This window comes from Narcine bancroftii, chromosome 6 (assembly GCF_036971445.1).
Source record: "Narcine bancroftii isolate sNarBan1 chromosome 6, sNarBan1.hap1, whole genome shotgun sequence".
Taxonomy (NCBI): Eukaryota; Metazoa; Chordata; class Chondrichthyes; order Torpediniformes; family Narcinidae; genus Narcine; species Narcine bancroftii.
Window position 1 is genome coordinate 37,552,395 of NC_091474.1, and position 20,855 is coordinate 37,573,249.

General features: G+C 38.7%; 1 protein-coding gene across 3 annotated transcripts in view; it reads right to left on the reverse strand.

Moving 5' to 3' along the window:
- znf335 (zinc finger protein 335) overlaps positions 1-20,855 on the reverse strand; it is a 91,231-nt gene that overhangs the window by 57,444 nt on the left and 12,932 nt on the right. For all 3 annotated transcript variants that reach the window (XM_069884652.1, XM_069884653.1, XM_069884655.1), the window contains 6 exons: positions 17,249-17,513; positions 12,249-12,429; positions 10,359-10,471; positions 9,749-9,767; positions 2,344-2,460; positions 1,333-1,409 (listed from right to left, as the gene is read on the reverse strand). In XM_069884652.1, coding sequence (XP_069740753.1) covers positions 1,333-1,409; positions 2,344-2,460; positions 9,749-9,767; positions 10,359-10,471; positions 12,249-12,429; positions 17,249-17,513 — 772 coding nt within the window. The remainder of the gene's footprint in view (positions 1-1,332; positions 1,410-2,343; positions 2,461-9,748; positions 9,768-10,358; positions 10,472-12,248; positions 12,430-17,248; positions 17,514-20,855) is intronic.

The following is a 20,855-nucleotide window of genomic DNA, read 5'->3' on the forward strand; positions in this document are numbered from 1 at the left end:
TTAGAAGTGTCTTGGTGTTGGTCTTCTTCCTCTGGGTTGGTCATCTGTTGTTTCTTGGTTTTCTTATTTTTACTCTCTTCTTTCTTGCTCTCGTTATTTTCTATGTTTTCCTCTTGCTGTTGTGTTGTAGTTGTCTGTTTCAGCTGTGGAGATCTACTCCTCAGCTGGTCCCCCCTCCTGTCAGTGTTATTTTTGTCTTGCGCATCGCGCATGCGCAGTTGCGCACTTTTGTTTGGCTCCGTGAGCCATTTTTGTCCTGAGTTCGGGGCTTCGACTGACCTCAGGGAGCGGGCTTCTCTGTCCACAGCGGGCCTCCTCGTACAGGTAAGGCCTTCACCTTCTTCTTCCGACATCTTTCCTTCTTCTTTTCTTCCCGTTGTTTTTGGTTTTTTTTCTTCACTGCCATTTTCTCCACTTTTACTTTCACTTTGTTATGGTTTTTATGTTTGTGCCTTTGCTTTTTCTCTATATTTTTTAACTTTTCTGGAGAGGGCTGGAGTTCCCCTACCGACCACTACTCCATCAGGTTACTCCTCAGATTTATCTGCTTGTTGATGCATTTCCATATTTAACTTTTGAAAGATCAACATTTCAACTCTGACTTCTTGGTCAAGATTTATGTCAATTAAAAACCAGCAACTTGCTAAATGTTCAATCTCCCTGCATGCAGATAATAGCAGGATTTAAAATTGAAGAGCTCAAAACATGGAAAGTGAAGCAAAACAATCCATCTACCCTTGAAACTGGCAATTAAATAATCTGTGGCGGCTCACCACTAGGCAGACGAACTGGCCCTGCTTGTGAGCCACACGTCAGCGCCCTCCAGTGCGATTCTCAGCCAGGTTCAGGCTGGGAGTGCAAGTGCAACCCAACAGCCTGCAATAAACTAGTCTGCTCACTGAGCTCAACCCGTCTGGATGTGTGTGTTATTGCAGGAGCAGTGTAGCTGCCGCTACAAATCAATATTTTGCATGTTCCAAGAAATACTCCCCAGGTTTATGTAATATCTTGTGAACTAACATTCAAATGTTATTCTGCAAAAAAACTATTACTTTCCTCCAAATGACTTACCAAAATTGTTTTGAGATATCATCTTTCTGGGGATCTCTCTGATAAATATACCCAATTTGATTTCATGATTGCCCATTCCTAAACTTTATTAACTTTGTGTATAAAGAATTTCACCTTACTCCACAAAGAAAACCCATGGAACTTTGGCAAAGGGAGAAATTAATCAAACCATCTTAGATTTTGCTATTTCATAGAATATCTCTTCAATCCATCAGCACAGTTAATCTGTATCACAATGTAACTTTAAAAAGTCAGACTTACCTGCTGTTTCCAACAGATTGAATATGGGTAAGTAGATGCATTTTGAATGTATACCTCTTTTTAAATGATTTACCACACTGCAATAAAGATTGAAGAATAATACAGGTTACACAATCTAGGTCTGTACCCCATTGAAACTTACAAGTGAGCTAGTCAGAATTATGGTCATGTATTCAAGAACCACAATATCCAAGCCAACCATTCCAAACTAACTGTATTCCAGTACCTGAACACATGCTTTGTCTCGATTCTTAAAATGTTGAGAGTTTTTGTCTCCATGACCACCAACACCACACACCCCCTCCCCCCTCCACTCCAACAAACCCATCGACAGATTTTAATCATCCTTGGAATTAAAAAATATCTTCCCCAAACATTCTCCAAATATTACACCTCTTACCTTAAACCATTTCCTTCTGGTTTTCCATATCTGTGATGGGGAAATTTCAAACCATCTATGCACCCAACTTTGTATCCCTCAATCAGGCCCCTGCTTCCGAGGAAAACAAATGGTATATATCCAGTCTCTCCTCCTAAGTGAAATGCTCCACCCAGACAACACCCTGATGAATCTCTTCATCCTCTACAGGGTAATGGTACTCTTTGCATACTGTGGCAACCAGAACAGTGTACTGTATACTCCAACTTATGCCCAATAAGTTGTACTACAATCTCTATCCTCTCATATTCTATGCTCTAGCTGGTGAAAGTAGGTATTCTACACATTAACTACCTTGCCTGCCAGTTGCTACTTTCAGGAATACTTGCACACTAAGTCACTGTTTCTCAATATTCCATCAGGTCCATCATGGATTTCCTGTATCTGAGCTTCATCAGTTCTCCTAAACTTCTTCAGCAGCGTAACAAAATTTTATTTTCAAGTGTGGTGCAATCACATCCTAAGGGCATTGAATAGCTCTAGGCCTTTCAATAATAAAAGATAAATTTATAAGAATATTTTTGAGAAGTTAGAAGATCTATATTTTCAGAGAACAGAGGAAATGCTGATACCTTATCACACATGTGTGGCTTTTCAGCACTGTGTGTTTTCAAGTGCTGCGTTAGTCTCTTCTGCATGGGGTAGACCCGATAACAAACAGGACAAGGGTAGGAATTCACTTTGGGCACCTGTGGGGACAATTCAAAACCAGGATTACTTGACTCTGAAGATCAAAAGAAAGTTGTTGCACACAGAATTTGTTATTGGTTTAACTATTAAATATTAGGATTGGACTCTGCAAAATGAACCATTAGAAAAAAAACCATAAATATAATAGTCAGTCAGAATATACAAACAAAGCCAGATTCATTCATCAGCATGACCCGTTCTCAGAAATGACAAGCGATGATCAAAGATTGTCAGAAACACCTCAAGAAAATCAATTTTCAAGAGTTTCCTTCCACAGCCTTACCCAGTTGAGTGTTCCATGTATTAACCATTGTCAGGTTCACTGACTTAGTTTTTATAGAATGGATTCTCCCCTCCCTTATGTAATGCTCAGTTTATCACCTACTTCAGCTCATGTGATCAAGTTCTTGTTAATTCAGTTTTTCCACCACACTCATAGTTATGTGCTGCTACTAATAAAATAATCCTCAAATAGTCACTAAAGATTTGCTTCTAAAGGTGCATGGTGTTTTAAACCTCAAGCACTTAATGTCATAGCTTCAATTAATGAAAAATACTTTTTACACAAAAGAGTCTGGAAAAACCAACTGAAAAACCTCACAAAGATTAGCGTATACAGAGCCGTTGTCATACCCACACCCGTTCGGCTCAGAATCCTGGGTCCTCTACCGGCATCACCTATGGCTCCTAGAATGCTTCCACCAGCGTTGTCTCCGCTCCATCCTCAACATTCATTGGAGCGACTTCATCTCCAACGTCGAAGTACTCGAGATGGCAGAGGCCGACAGCATCGAATCCACGCTGCTGAAGATCCAACTGCGCTGGGTAGGTCACGTCTCCAGAATGGAGGACCATCGCCTTCCCAAGATCCTGTTATATGGCGAGCTCTCCACTGGCCACCGTGACAGAGGTGCACCAAAGAGGTACAAGGACTGCCTAAAGAAATCTCTTGGTGCCTGCCACATTGACCACCGCCAGTGGGCTGATATCGCCTCAAACCGTGCATCTTGGCACCTCACAGTTCGGCGGGCAGCAACCTCCTTTGAAGAAGACCGCAGAGCCCACTTCACTGACAAAAGACAAAGGAGGAAAAACCCAACACCCAACCCACCAATTTTCCCTTGCAACCGTGTCTGCCTGTCCCGCATCGGACTTGTCAGCCACAAACGAGCCTGCAGCTGACGTGGACATTACCCCTCCATAAATCTTCGTCCGAAGCCAAGCCAAAGAAAGAGTTAGTGGTTTAATAGGTGCCTTTTAGAATCTGCATGCACATCATCAGCCCATGAACAAACAAATCTGAGCAATTGCCATATTCCATTTTACAATGTGGCTCTGAACCAAACTGGCTGATTGCCCTTGCGCACCACTGGATAGTAGAAATCTGGCAAAAATTGGCAAGGCACAACAAATATTTAATTGCTAAATGGAATTGGATGTTATTCCAATTCAATCTCACTTCGCAATCAACATCCATGAGAGGCACTGTCTCAAGAAGGCAGTTAACATCATTTAGGACTGCCATTATCCAGGTCACCACTTTTTATCATACCTTCAGGAAGAATGTACTGAAGTCCAGCAGCTCTACATTCAAGAACAATTTTTAATCCGACTAGCAAGCTCTTGAACTTCCCTTATTGTAAACTACCATGGATCACAAAAACATCTGTCTACACTATTAAAACTCCACTTCTGTTTTCTTGCACCATCTGTATGAATATACAGTATATTTACATAACATATTTATCATTTCTTTCTGTAAAGGGATAATTTAACATACACCATTGTAATGAGTTTTTTCAAAAAATAAAAGTTCATGTTTGGCTGCAGCAGGTAACAATTTTGGTACATTGAATGTGTGCACAACACAAGACAATCTATGCCATGCATTTTTTCTTGTTCGTGAATAGCTAAAAGTTGAACCAGTTTGTGGAGTTTTGGTACCACAGTGAATACATGAAGAATAGATTCATCCAGGCATTACTGAAGTGGAGAAGGGAAAAAATACCATCCACTTCTCCAATAAAGAGGAGAAAAATTGAGAAGATTTCAAAGTGATCTTCAAAAAATACAAAAGTTAATAATAGAAAATAGTTGTCATTTATTGATGTTGGAAGAGTACAAATATACGACCAGAAAACAAATGAGATGATACAGGGTAATACATTTATATAGACATTGCAGAATACCTTACAAGAATCAGGTTTGTTTTAAAAAGAGTATTAAAAAATGTAGGACAGCAGGATTCAATTGAAGGGAAAGCCAGTGGAAATAGGAAGGATTGCACAGACCATTGCTACATTGAAGTATTTTATTATTCCTCCATGGGGAGGGAGGGAAAGGTTTCCTTCTATGCTCCTCAGAGAAAGGTGACTCAAATTTGATAAATCAGAAATGTTGGCATAAAGAGTTCTCAAAGCTCATGCTAAATTACAATGTCATACATTTCTGTTCCAGCAAGTATGCAAAACTCTTGATACCTTCAGCAGCAATGTAAAATTAATCTTGTAAACATCTTGAACCTCAAACTAATTTGTATGGCCTCTTAAACATAGTTTAAAAAACGCCAAGGTGCCTCAAAAAGCACGAGCAAAAATAACAACAAAAAGGCACCAAGTTCCATCTGATATTAGAATAGACCAATAGACTGTATTAAAAGGACCTTTCATTCTACACATTTAAAGTGCTTGCTGCAATAGAAAGAATAAATCAGAGTTAAATCCCCATAGGATCCAATTTTGTTTTTAATTGGGTAATATTAAGGGGGGGTTAAACCCAAACTAAAATTGAATATGTTCCAAACAAAATTTGTAAAATTGCTTTGGCAATAGCTAGAAAGTGTATTGCAAGAACTTGGAAGACAGATTTTAATTTGGGATTGGAGAGATGGCATTCAGAAATTCGGATTTACATATCACAAAGTGTGGGTATGAATATTTAAATAAAAATCCAACATTTCCTTTCTCCTAAAATAGGTCTCCGTACACTACAATAAGTTCTACAATATGGGGTGCTTCTGTTGAGGGTCTCTTGTCCTATATTTTCACTCTTTCTTCTTTTTCTTTTGTTGATGGTTAGAGGGTAGAGGGAGGGGGGTCTTTTTCCTGTTTGAATTAAATTATCTCTCTCTCTATCTATATATCTATATCTAGATATATAAATAAATATATATATATATATATATATATATAAATATATATCTTTGGCTTGGCTTCACGGACGAAGATTTATGGAGGGGGTAAAAAGTCCACGTCAGCTGCAGGCTCGTTTGTGGCTGACAAGTCCGATGCGGGACAGGCAGACACGATTGCAGCGGTTGCAGGGGAAAATTGGTTGGTTGGGGTTGGGTGTTGGGTTTTTCCTCCTTTGCCTTTTGTCAGTGAGGTGGGCTCTGCGGTCTTCTTCAAAGGAGGTTGCTGCCCGCCAAACTGTGAGGCGCCAAGATGCACGGTTTGAGGCGTTATCAGCCCACTGGCGGTGGTCAATGTGGCAGGCACCAAGAGATTTCTTTAGGCAGTCCTTGTACCTTTTCTTTGGTGCACCTCTGTCACGGTGGCCAGTGGAGAGCTCGCCATATAACAGGATCTTGGGAAGGCGATGGTCCTCCATTCTGGAGACGTGACCCATCCAGCGCAGCTGGATCTTCAGCAGCGTGGACTCGATGCTGTCGACCTCTGCCATCTCGAGTACTTCGACGTTAGGGGTGTAAGCGCTCCAATGGATGTTGAGGATGGAGCGGAGACAATGCTGGTGGAAGCGTTCTAGGAGCCGTAGGTGGTGCCGGTAGATGACCCATGATTCGGAGCCGAACAGGAGTGTGGGTATGACAACGGCTCTGTATATGCTTATCTTTGTGAGGTTTTTCAGTTGGTTGTTTTTCCAGACTCTTTTGTGTAGTCTTCCAAAGGCGCTATTTTATATAAATATATATATAAATATATTAAAAAAAAATATATATATAAATAAATATATATATAAACATATTAAAAAAAAAAAAATATATATATATATATATATATATACACACACACACACATACCACATGTTTTGTAATGGATTTGTAATACTGTATTATGAAATAACTGAAATGTTTTGTGGTTTTAAAATTTATAAGTAAAATTTAAAAAGGTGCTTGGTGCAAGCCACTGCATTCATCTCCTGATAATAACTACAAGGAAAATAGTGAATCCAAAAACCAAATCGGATTTCCTGAGAAGACCACCAATTTTTCCATCAACCAAGCCAAGAAAGTGAACTCAAAAGTTAAATTAATTTTGATAAAATTACATGCCAAACTATTCAGTACCTCATCCTTGCTGAGCCCAATTAACAGAAGTTGAAAATGTACTATTTACAATGTGCAGAGTTGGAGTAATTTTAATCAGTTTCCTGATAATACACAATTAGAAGGGAAAAGAAACTGCAAGGAGGACCAAATAGATGTGACCAGGGAGATGATTGGGCAAGATGCCATATGCAGTCTTGTGTGGAGGAAGGGAAAAGCAGAATTTCTTCATGTCTGAAGAGAGCCTGGGAAATGTTGCACAAAAGAATTGGTGTATCCTTTCAACAAATCTAAGTTAACAAGTAAATAACAAGCAACGCAGGAAATGTTTGCATACAAGATTTCTGCAATTCATACCTCCAGTCATTAATTTAATTCAAATACATATCTTGGGGGGGGGGGGTGTGTGCAGGGGGCAATAAAATTTCATTGCAATGATTCCTTGGATCATGGGTGCAAATGATAAAGAATGCAACTATGTACTCCAACGTTTAGGAGAATGAAACATTAGGAAGCATTAAAGTCACCCACTGAAGCCCAAGATCCAAGGAGAATCTTCTCACTGAGGATTGCAAATATTTGGGTTCTTCCTCATGGACCTTCACAATGAATATTTTGGAGAATTAGATGGACACTGAAAGAATAAAGAATATTAGAAAGGGTGGAACAAAATCAAATTAAGGGTACACAACCAATAAGTCCTTGTTGAATGGCAGGACAGGAAAGAATGGGCTGTTTAGCAAAGTCCCAATTCTTATAGTCACTGTTACAATGCCAGCGAGCTGGACCAGGGTTAGAATTCTGTGCTGTCTGTAAGGAGTTTGTACATTCTCCCCGTGTCCGCATGGGTTTTCCCCAGGATTTCTTCCCTCGGTTTAAAAAGCTACCAGGGGTTGATTGGTGGCACAGGCTTGTGGGCCAAAAAGGCCTGTTACCGTGCTGCATGTCTAAATTAAAAATTGAATTTGGAGACCGACTTTATGAAGAACCTGTTTAATACAATCATGGATATAAAAATAGATAAAAAAATTAATTCTCAAACCTCTGAAGAATTAAACTCTTACATGTGTGTGGAAATTGTTTTGATACCAAGTTCAAAGTAGTAAAAAATAAGCATTAAAAACATCAAACCAATGAAAAAAAACTTCAATATCATGTTCTTTGGGTAAAAGAAAAACAGGTATTGCTTGACTTGTACATGGGATTGATTAATAATTTGATTTGGGGACAGAACTACGATGAGACTAAGCCTTCAATTAATCAAATACCCTTTTGTGGGGCATCATTTTGGTAATCATTGTACAGAAACTGGAGAAAGCGATTAGCATCAGAAAATGAGGGCCCAGTGGAAGAAGTAGAAAGCTTAAATTTCATTATGCAAAAGAATTTTTTTTTTAAAAAATTCAAAAGTTTTATCTTTCCTAAATTTATGCTGGCTTGAAGCTGTGGCTTTGCTCAAGACTAGCATGGGACTTAGCTACGTTTCACATTGCTAACCTGGGGCATTAAAATAAATCTGGACATAATTACAATTAAACAAGAGTGGAAATAGACAGAAATAAATGTTATTCATGTAGGAAGTGCAAGATTTTTGAGTAATGATGGTTTGAACCTGACTCAGAATCTGTGATTGATTGTACTCTGTTGTTTCCAACCTCAACTTATTGCTTCCCTTAATAAAATGTTTCCTTTATTCTTCATAGGCTTTGGAACTTTATTTAGCTTCATGTCAATATCAACCATATTACCAAAAATGAAGGCATAGTGCAGTTCTTGTGCAACATTTTTAATTTTTTGCCTGAAATTATTTCCCATCAAGGTTAACATTTTAAATATGCCTGTGGCTTTTAACCTTGGATTTTAATACTCTAAATGTTCTTTCAAGACCTACTGTGGCTGGAAAGATTAAAAAAGCTTGCAATTACAAAGTGCAGGTAAAAATAAAGCAATGCTGGAGGTGGGAAATAACAGGAGGATGAGCATCATTTGTGGAGGGAGGAGAAAAGGAATCATTTGACAATTCAGGTCAAAATCCTGCATCAAGGCAGAGGTATGTAACAATCACAGTGACTGCAGATTTTAGTGTTTCACTCCAGAAATGGAGGGAATGGCATGTGCTTTTTGCATCATTGTAGCCCATGGGATCTTCTTTGTGGAGATGTAATACAATCATGCACTTCAGAAGCCAGTTATGAATAATTCTGGTGCCAATTCAGAACTAATTCCAACAAACTTAGGACAGAACCAGAAAAGGTCTTTCTCTGCTAGAGCACAAATAAATAAGGGATTCTCTCCCCCACCCCCAAACCATTCAATTCCATTTTTATATTGATTGTTTTCTTAGTTCTTAAATATTTTAAGAATTCAATTGTTGAACTACTGAAGAGAACTTGTCTTTTGATTACAAGTACAGTAATAATCTTTGAACATTTTGATTTCCTATTTTCTTCCATGGATTCGAACTTTGAATAGACTATTGAAAGAAAAAGTAAACATACAAAATGCAGAGAAACAAACTAGTATCCAAAAAAAATGGGCCCTAATAGATTCAGTACATAAATTAGAACATCTCACTCCCAGACAGTATAGTCAAAGTGAAAATATTATGAAGTTAAGAAGTGAATGGGAAAGCAATGAAGGAGAAATAAAACAAATTGTGTTGAAAGTTGAATTTAGTGGAGTAGGGAAAGGCTGGCATTGAGTACGAACTCCACATGCACCTGTAGGGCCTGTTTCTGCACAAGTAAGATTTCAGATGCAAGTCAGATCTAATCTGATTCTCCCTCTAACTGCCCCATCTTCTTCAAGATTTACAAAACATTTGTCCAAATGAATAGAATTGATCATAAAAAGCAAGCAATTGCACTGAAATCAAATGTAAGTGGTCAGCTTTTCCCCATTTAGATTGAAAGATACTGCAGAGTTCCCACACCAGTAAGTAAAGGATTAAAATGACTACCAAAGCTCTAAACTGATTTTGCTAATACTGAATGAACACTTACCAGTTCAGCTTTCTTCTTTCTGGCAAGAAAGAAAAAGAAACCAGAAATTGAAATATCCTCTGGAAAAAGATAAGCATATCGCACATATATTTATTCTTTTAGGAGTTCCCTTCAAATGCATGATTACCCTTGTCGATTTTTTTTATTTGAGGGATTGCTCAAGTGAATCTCCACAAAACTCTTGCAATGTTGATACTGGACTATCATCAGAACATCAAATAAAAGACCCATCACTTTAAATCAGTCAGAACAGTGAGTGGATATAAACTACAGGTGCAAATTGTTTCAGCTGATGCATTAATTCTGATTCTCTCTCCACAGATGCCTCAAGTGCGATATAATTCCAGTATTTTCTAGTTTTAATTCAAATTTCAGTTGAATTCATGTTACCTAGCTGCTTTGGCAACTTTAGTTCTTATAATAAAGCTGGAGAATAATAGAAAGTACAATGTAAACTCTGGATTCAGAGGTAGAACTCCCATATACTTATCCTTAATCCAAACAATTCTTTCTCAAAATTCTTAAAATTTATATTGAGGATTAACAATGGGAAAGCTCAAACAAATCTGGGACCAGAGTTTATGAGAGATGAGTTTGTGCTTTAGCTTACCGTTCTTTGGTGTGAATGGAGGAGTGTCTGAGAACATCCTTCTTGTAAACACTTGTATAATCACATTCCTCACACTTGTATGGCTTTGTTCCAACATGATTAAACATGTGCTCCTGCAAGACAATTATAATGAAAAAAATGTGGTATATTAAAGTCCTTCATTTTTAAATACATTTCAGTGTCATTCTCTTTCAACCCATTCCATTGTCTGCAAAACATGCAGTCCAGCTATGAACTAATCTTTGTAAATTTCTCCTGCTACTCCTAAAGAAACGACTCAGAGGCAGAGCAAGAACCCTCTTGAATCTAAGCAAGGGCTACTTTACTATTTGTGAGAGAAAATGCAATGAATATATTCAGCCAACTTTACGATTTAAATTAGAACACTCAAGCTCAACATTTCCCCTTCCCAATACTCGTAATCCCTCTCTTGTTAAGACGGCATTATTGGAAGCAATCAGGACATTTAAACTCTGGGTAGATTTTACTTCTTTAGACATATGTATTTCAGGCCCTTTCCCATTTGTTCCCAGAAAAGAATCAGCTGTTTTGCTGCACTCCATAAACTTCAAATATTCCAAAAATCCTGCTAATATTAGTATCAAAGTCATAAATGCAAAATTCTGAAGCAGAGTTTTATAGAATGTTACATCATGTATGGAGATTATTTGGCTCTCTGAATCCATGCTGGTTCTCTGAAAGAGTAATCCAGTTAGCCCAACTCTCCAAGGGCCTGCAAGCTGTCTTTCAGGTGCTTATCTAGCTCTTTTTTGAATGCTTCAATTTAAACCATCTACTACTAGCCCCAAAGGCTAGGTAAAATTTTTCCTGGTGTTCAGTTTTGTTCTTTTGTTTGTATCAACTCGTTCTTTGAAGATAAAATTTACCAGGATGTTGCCAGGACTTGAGGAACTGAGTTACAGGAAAAGGTTAAAGCAGATAGGACTTTATTCCCCGGAGGACAGAAGGTTGAGGGAGATTTGATAGAGGTGTACAAAATTATGGAGGGGTGTACATAGAGTACTGGTAAATGCAAGCAGGCTTTTTTTCCACTGAGATACAAACCAGAGGACATGGTGAAAGGGGAAAGTTTAAGAAAACTATCAACTATTATGGAGAGTAATGGAGGTGTTGAAAGAGCTACCAGGTGAAGTGGTGAATGCAGGTTCAATTTTGACATCAAAGGAGAATTTGGACAGGTACATGGACAGGAGAGGTATGTGGACTGGGTGGAGGTAAGTGGGACTAGGCAGAATAATAGTTTGGCACAGACAACAAGGGGCAAAGAGACCCGTTTCTGTGCTGAAATGTTTTATGGTTCTGCCACTGCCACAAACAGGTGTTCTGCAACTACTGTTTACAGCCTTTGAAATTTTAAATATTTCAATTAGATCCAGTATAACACAACCAAGCCCATCACACATCTTGTAACCAGAAAAGGATTTTTTCTTGAGTGGACTGAACTTCAGTTTCCAGTCAGAAAATAATTGATAATCAAAAGATATAAATTTAATGTTATTGGCTAAGAAACTAGAGGGGAATAGATTTTTTTTTGCAGTAAAATGTTACCTCTCAGAATGCAACTTTTACAAGGATGGCAGAAATAAATTTGATAGTAACTTTCAAAAAAGCTGCATATATTTGAAACAGTAAAAGTGCAAGAGTTATAAAAAAAGTGGGGTTTGTCAGCATGGTAGTTAAAATCTTTTGCTGCATTAATGGATGGTTTTGCATGACATCTTCAAAAGTTTGTTGACAAATATTACAAACAGAAGATCTGGACATAATGCAGACACCACTGCAGCAGAACTGATGAGATGACCCAATTCATTAAAAAAAAAATCCACCAAAAGTTCAGATGTATTTTGTTTCTTTTAAGTGACCACTAACCTTGAGTGATGACCACCGTTTACAACGATAACTGCACTGTAGGCACTTGAAGCGTTCTGGATCATTCCCTTCATGTGAATCAATATGAAATCTCAAGTCCTCTTGTGTCAGGAAGCGGGAGCCACAGATCCGACAATGGTGGGGCCTCATCAAGGGCTTGCTTGATCTATAATAGTTGTATCTTTGTGTCCACACAAAGACATTTTAATTCAAAATTTTGAATGTTTATTTGATGTACATTGAGCTTATCCATTTTATGTCCAAAAGGAAGAATTTAATTATCCAGATTTTACATATAATGCTGAACATATTTTACATACAATACAGATATTTGCCTGGTTGACATATCCTATTTCAAGATGAGGAATTTTTCCAAACTTAAAAGTTGCACATTCAATAATTTAATTTTTATAAATTTACATTTGGGAGAAAGTAAGAAAATAAACCCTTTTCCTGAGCCTTGCCATCAGTGGGAGAAATATTGACAAATCTTTGCATTCGTAAAAATACACATTTATTTATCTTGGTGGCTCCTAAAAGCCTGGCCTACTCACAAAGGGGAAAGATGGGAAATGGTGTCTGACAAAAACCAGATGGAATAATCATTAGCCATGATCATATTGAACAGACTATTAAAACATTTTTAAGTTTGACACCGATTCCCAATCCAAAATGGCAGCATGGTTGGCCTCTCTTCTTTGGCTTGGCTTCGCGGACGAAGATTTATGGAGGGGGTAAAAAGTCCACGTCAGCTGCAGGCTCGTTTGTGGCTGACAAGTCCGATGCGGGACAGGCAGACACGATTGCAGCGGAAAATTGGTTGGTTGGGGTTGGGTGTTGGGTTTTTCCTCCTTTGCCTTTTGTCAGTGAGGTGGGCCTAGCAGTTAGAATATTGCCATTACAATGCCAGCAATCGGAACCAGGGTTTGAATCCTGCACTGTCTGTAAGGATTTTGTACATTCTCCCAATATTTGCATGGGTTTCCTCCAGGGCTCTGATTTCCTCCCACCCTTCGAAACATAGTTAATTGGGTGGCACAGGCTCGTGGGCCAAAATGGCCTGTTACCATGTTGTATGTGTTATGGAGTCTAGAGGATCCCAAAACCCAGTAGCAATAGATATGCACCACGGCAAAGGGTTACTTAAGCAATGAAAAGTTGCTTTTGATTATCTTTGAACATAAAAAGAGAATCAAACTTAAACTTATTAGTATCAACTTACTTAACCCCCCTCTAATTCTAAGCACACGTGTATAATGTGAATACAAGTGTAAAGTTCTTTGGTTCACAGTCCAATCTCACTGGTTGCAGGCAATTCTTGTACTACATAGGAACATAGGAAGTAGGAACAGGGGTAGGCCAAAAATGGCCCATCGAGCCTGCTCCGCCATTCAATACGATCATGGCTGATCTAATTTATGACCTAACTCCACCTACCTGCCTTCTCCCCATATCCCCTAATTCCTCCATCATGTAAAAATTTATCTAACCAAATTTTAAATATGTTTAATGAAGCAGCCTCAACCACTTCCCTGGTTAGAGAATTCCAAACATTCACTACTCTCTGGGAAAAACTATTTTTCCTCATCTCTGTCCTAAATCTACTCCCCCGAATCTTGAGACTGTGTCCTCTGGTTTTAGTTTCCCTGGCCAGCTCAAAAAACCTTCCTAGATCTATCCTATCCATACCCTTCATAATCCTATATGTTTCTATAAGATCTCCTCTCATTCTTCTGAACTCGAGCGAATACAATCCTAGACGATTTAATCTTTCATCACAAGTCAATCCTTTCATCCCAGGGATCAACCTAGTAAACCTCCTCTGGACAGTCTCCAAAGCTAGTATATCCTTCCTCAAATATGGAGACCAGAACTGGACACAGTACTCCAGGTGTGGTCTCACCAGTACCTTGTACAGTTGCAACATTACCTCCCTACTCCTGAATTCAATTCCTCTAGCGATGAAGGCCAACATTCCATTTGCCTTCTTAATAACCTGCTGCACCTGCAACCTAACTTTTTGCGATTCATGCACAAGCACTCCCAAGTCCCTCTGCACAACAGCATGCTGTAGATTTTCACCCTTTAAATAATATTCAGCTCTTTTATTTTTCTTGCCAAAGTGGATAACCTCACACTTGTACTCCATCTGCCAGACCTTTGCCCACTCAGCCAGCTTAACTATATCCCTCTGCAGACTCTCCACATCCTCATTACAATTTGCTCTTCCACTCAATTTGGTGTCATCCGCAAACTTGGCTACACCACATTTTGTCCCCTCCTCCAAGTCATCAATGTAAATGATGAACAGTTGTGGGCCTAACACCGACCCCTGCAGCACCCCAGTTACCACTCTCTGCCAACCTGAAAAACTCCCATTTATCCCGACTCTCTGCCTCCTGTCAGACAACCAATTTTCAATCCAGGCCAATATACTTCCCCGGACTCCACTTTGCTGTAACTTACTGATAAGTCTCTTGTGCGGCACCTTATCAAACGCTTTCTGGAAATCCAAATATACAACATCAACCTTTTCCACTCTATCCAACGCACCCATTATATCCTCAAAGAATCCTAACAAGTTGGTCAAACAAGATCTTCCCTTTCTAAAACCATGCTGCGTCTGCCTGATTCAACCCTTACGTTCCAAAAGTTTCACCATTTCATCTTTAATGACGGCTTCAAGCATTTTTCCAACTACAGACGTCAAGCTAATTGGCCGATAATTTCCAGTCTTCTGCCTACATCCCTTCTTAAAAAGTGGCGTGACATTTGCTGTCTTCCAGTCTGCCGGGACCTACCCAGAATCCAAGGAATTTTGGTATATGACCACCAATGCATCAACTATAACTTCTGCCATTTCCTTCAGAACCCTTGGATGCATATCATCAGGACCAGGTGATTTGTCTGGCTTTAGTCCCATTAGTTTCTCCATTACTACTTCCTTTGTAACAACTATTTTATCAAGGCCCTCCCCAACATTCGCATCCTTAACTCCGCACTTGGGCATGCTGGACGTGTCTTCCACCGTGAAGACTGACACAAAATATTTGTTCAATGCCTCAGCCATTTCCTTATTTTTTGCTACCAGTTTTCCTTTCTCATCCTCCAAGGGTCCTATGTTAACTCTGGCCACCCTCTTCCGTTTTATATATTTATAAAATTTTTTGCTTTCTGTTTTTATATTTTGTGCCAATTTACTTTCATAATCCTTTTTCTCATTTCTTATTACCCGCTTTGTAACCCCTTGTTGTCTCTTAAAGTTATCCCAATCTTCCAGTTTCCCATTGCTCTTTGCAGCTTTGTACACCTGCGCCTTCAATTTTATACTCTCCTTTATTTCCTTTGTTAACCACGGTTGATTTTTCCCTCCCTTGCTGCCCTTTTTCCTGACCGGAATATATTTTTGTTGAGCATTACAAAATATTTCTTTGAAAATCTTCCACTGTTCCTCAACTGTTTCATCAATTAGCCTGTGCTCCCAGTCCACTCTGCCCAATTCCTCCCTCATCCTATGGTAGTCACCCCTGTTTAAGCATAATATATTAGTTTTAGATCTAACTATTTCCCCTTCCATCTGAATGAGAAATTCAATCATACTATGATTGCTATTTCCCAGATGGTCTCTGACTATTACATCATTTACTCTACCTACCTCATTGCACAACACTAGATCCAGGAGAGCATTTTCTCTTGTTAGTTCCTTAACATGCTGCTCAAGAAAGCTATCGCGGATGCATTCTATGAAGTCCTCTTCCAGACTCCCACGACCAACTTAATTTTCCCAATCTATGTGGAAGTTAAAGTCCCCCATGACTACTGCCGTATCATCATTATTACATGCGTCACTTATCTCTCTATTTATTTCCTGTGCCACTAAACTATTGTTATTTGGTGGGCGATAGACAACATCTACCAATAATTCTTTCCCTTTGTTATTCTTTATCTCTACCCAAATGGACTCAACATTATGTTCTTTAGATCTTATATCATCCCTCACTACTGCCTGGAACTCATCTTTGATTAAGAGTGCAACTCCACCTCCCTTACCATCCTGTCTATCTCTTTGCACCACCTGATACCCTTGAAAGTTTAATTCCCATTTAGGGTCACCTTGTAGCCATGTTTCTGTGATGGCTACCAAATCATAACCAAATACTGTGCACAGAAGTTAGCATTAATAAAGTTCACCAGGCTTTGGTGCTTAACAGGCAAATGGTTACCACTCAGGAAGGTTCTCGTTGGTTTTCAGAGAGAGATTCTTTGTTCTAGGACATCCGCAACTGATATCTTTTCAAATCAGTCTTGTTGATGAAACTTACCCCCCCAGATGATAACCTCTCTTTCAGACAGCCAGTCTTCTCCTTTGACCAGGCAGTCTTCTAAAGTTTGCCAACGTCCCTCTAGAACCAAAGTTTCTTTCTCTCCTCTGTCTCCCTCCTTCCCTCCCTCTCTCTGAGAGCAAAACTGTTCTACCTCTGTCTGCAAAGATCACATGCTCTTCCAGACAAGTTGCTGCATGTTGCTACTTAGTTGCCTTTTGCAAAATAGCACACTGCAAAAATTCTGTGTTTTAAAATGTTTGCATGCAACCTGCTCTAACAATTCTCCCAAACCACCTGTCACATATGATAATTTTTTTTAAAAAGAGCAGTTGGTTCCAACAGATGATTACATGGCTGAATATCTCCAAATATCTCTGCTGATTCAGTAACTTTCAACAATTAGAAGTTTTGGAGAGTTAGGTCTTTGAACTTGGTCTTGACAATTGCTAGCCTTGTAGATGGGTTTTGTTCCCTAACCCAATTCCATTCAAATTCACAGCCCGATAGATATGGAACTGAACTACAAAATAACACAATCATTAGATTAAGGCATTCAATTTGAAGGATTGGAATGTATGTCACTTGTATTGGTGGGATGAAGTTTTGGTGCAGGAATGCTTCTAACTTTACACCTCTTAACCATACATCAACAATTTCACACATTAAGTGGCTTACCTGCGGCCCAGGTACCCTCTGTATTTCCTCCTGCCGAACCTTTTGGGTGGGCGACCTCGCCTTCTCAGGAGCTTAAAAGATGGTTCACTGGTGTTTGATGATGGATCTTTGTTCTCAGAATCAGACTGGCTGATTCCAGACTCTGCTACAACCTCATTTGCTGCCGTTACATCTCCATTCTCTTGTGCAGTTGAACTGGCAGCTTCAGATGACTGGAGATCCATTGAGTTGGACTGAGAAGTAACAAGAGCCTCAACCTCCACTCCTGTTTAAAAGAGGGGTAGAGGTCAGATTTTCTGCAAGTCAGGATCGAGGACTGAAAATACTTTAATGCTTTAAATCAGAGATGGCCAACCTTTTAATTTAATTTGCCCATGAGTCCGTGCCGTCCAATTAACCTACACCCCAGGTATGTATTTGTGGGCCAAAATGGCATGTTACCACTCTGTACGTCTAAATTAAAAGGTTGGCCACCCCTGCTTTAAATGTTAGGAAGAAATGACAAGATTGAAATATTTACAAAAAGAAATTCCAGGATACAGGGTGCAGTTGTAAAAGCTCTCACTTACAGTGCAGTCAAGGAAATGTTGTGCACACGAGAGCCAGAAAGATTCTGACATAGTACCCAGAAATAAGAGTTAGTTAATCAAGATTTAGCAGACAACAGACAAGAGGAGAGAATGGGCAAGTAGAACACTGCAGACTTGAGTTTCTACAGAGTACTAAGCAAGTCAGGGTTTTTAGAAGGCCAACAGGAATAGCACTGAACCAGTGCAAGCCAAACTGCAATGAATAGCACTTGCATCCAGAGATGACGTAGAAACAAAAACTTTACCCCAAAGATATGGGCACAAAATTTGTGCTAAAAAGTTTCATATTTTGTTCAGTTTTGACAATGCTGGAAGGATTGCACACAAGATTTCAAAGCACCAACCTTTGTGATCTAAGATTTAACAAGATTGATCTTTCTCCTGCTATTGACTAACACCAATCTACAAAGCTAGTTCATCCCTCAAATCAAACATCACAGAAAACAGTTTAAAATCAGCCATTTTTTCCAGTTACAGCCCTTGCACTAGTCAAAATTTATGCACCCCCCCACCCCCCCTTCCCTGTGAAGCAGTCAAGTTTTGGTTTCTTCTGTACTTCTCTCCAGCTAACTACATTAAAAAAAAATGATGTTAAGAGAAATGAAAAGAAACTAAGACTTATTTAAATGTACTGTGATGCCCAAAGGACTGAAGGGCCCCCATGGAGAATGGCTGGTTTAATGGTCACTTGTTTCAGTGTTGTTTGTAAGGCCTTGCTGCTTCTAAACTGGCTATCATATTTTTCTCTAATCCAACTGTGAAGGTGAAGTAAGCAATTTCTCATGGACTTCAAACTAATTTGAGATACCCTATGGATTTGTCAAAGGTGCAACAAAAATACAAGTCACACTTGAATTTCATTGGAGCTATGAATTTAGATGTCAAAAGAGAAAATGAATAGGATGTTGGCATGCTAGAAAATAGAGATGATCTTGGCAGATTATATGTGGGGATTAATGTTAATTTAAGGCCCAAACAAATAATAAAGACCAGATCGAAAGAAGATTGTGGGATAGTGTAGATGAGTGGATCTGTTTGTTAAGTTTTTAAACCTGAAGCCAATTGGTATGGCTTTGAATTTATCAGTGTTGCATTGTTGAAATAGTTAGCATCTCATCTCCAACAGTTTATTTACCAACACTATTGTACAAATCGTTGCTTCTCATTTATATACACCTTCCAAACTTGCTAGATCCTCTTAAAACTCCTGTTCCAGCTCTGAATTAAGCCTCATTACTTCATCACAGATTTTTTTTTGACTAGAGTTATTTGGTCTTAAACTTTTGTCTTGTTTTAACATTGTCAACCATCCCCTCCAATATTAATCTACCACAGAGCCCACTGGGACACTCCATCCTTTCACCTTCAGTAATTGATCAAAAGATAACATACTCCGTTCTTAACACAAATCTCCAGTAACTCACGACAAAACCACTTGGCTATCTCCATCCAGAAACATTCAATCTTGGACAAGTTCAGAACAGAGCATTTGCAATTGCAGCATCACCTGATGCTGGGATAAAGTTTCCCCTCCCAAAATCTCTCTCATCCCAAGATGTCCTTGCCATTCTTCCACATACTCTTCAAATTTCCTTCTTCTACTTGCCAATAGTTTCAATGTCTAAAAATGTCCTGCCCAATTACAAACTTGCCTGATTCCTGTTCATAGCTAACATCTTCTTTCACATCACAAACCTCCTTTAGCCCTAATCTCCAAGAGAATTCTGACATCATTAATACCACCATCAAGAATTCATAGGTATGGATGCCCCAGGTCCAAGATGTAGACTTTGATAAAAATATATAAACAATGAACTTTGTATGCCTTTCCCTCACACACTTCCCTTGTTCCCTCTAGCCAAGACCAATTTTTTTTTGGTCTCCTGGTCCTAACATCACATTTGCTTCTTTTCTTCTGTTTGATTGCACATTTGTGAAGTGTAGAACAATTATTTCCTTCATTCATTGCACTTTACTGCCAATAGTCAGATTGTTCAGTCACAGAGACAAGGATCAAAATAAATCCAATGTGGAAGCATGTTTACACCTAATATTTATCAACTGAGAGCACGCACCAAGGAATATGAAGTGATCCCAGTGGCTAATTAAATTAGAATTGGGGTTGTTTTGTTCCACTTAGAAACCAAGACTATTCTACACTGTCTGTAATGTCTACAAGACCGATCAAAGGATAGAATTCCACCTAATCATCACGGGTTTGGACAAGATTGGTTATTCTGTAACAATAATCACACTCCATTCATGAATGGACTTTTAGTCACCTTAAATCAAACTGTTCAAAACTCCTGAAAAATAGTCTTTATGAATAAAAGGGTAAACTGGTTTCTGTTTTTGGAAATAAAACTACAGTGGAAGAATTCATCCAGTTAATGATAATCTTTAAAACAAAATGGAGCTAAATGTTTACAAAATAAGAGACTTCACCCAATTAATAGCCAATGACCCGTGTCTTGCCAACAAACAAGTTGTACAAGTTTACAGCTTAGGGAACATAGCTGAAAATTACCTGCAGCAAAAATGAATGACAGTCTCAGAAGGAAGGACAGACCATTTTAAGTGAAATGAGGAAAATTTTCTTTGTATGGAAAGCAGTGAATTTTTGAAAAAAAAAAAAAACTTAGTTGTTGATTTTGTTCAGAAGTCAGTGGATATATGGTTATGAAGCAATCAAGGAATTCTGGGTCTTGATCTTGATAAATGGCAGAGTAGACTCAAAGGGCCTGATAACCAATTCCTACACTTAATTCTTATAATTTTAAGACTGGCTGCCAAGGATAAACAAAGGATATATGGTAACAAGCATAAAAGTATTAGAGTCTGTAAGCATTTCTTATATTTCAAGACTATGAAATCAGGTGCACCAGAGGTGAAAATACTATCTCTAATTACTTATGCAAAGTAGCAGATGCAGCAGAACTGAAACTAAAACCAAATCTTCACCATAAATAACTGATTGGGAAATCAGATGACAAGTTTGATTACCTCCTAACTGCTCC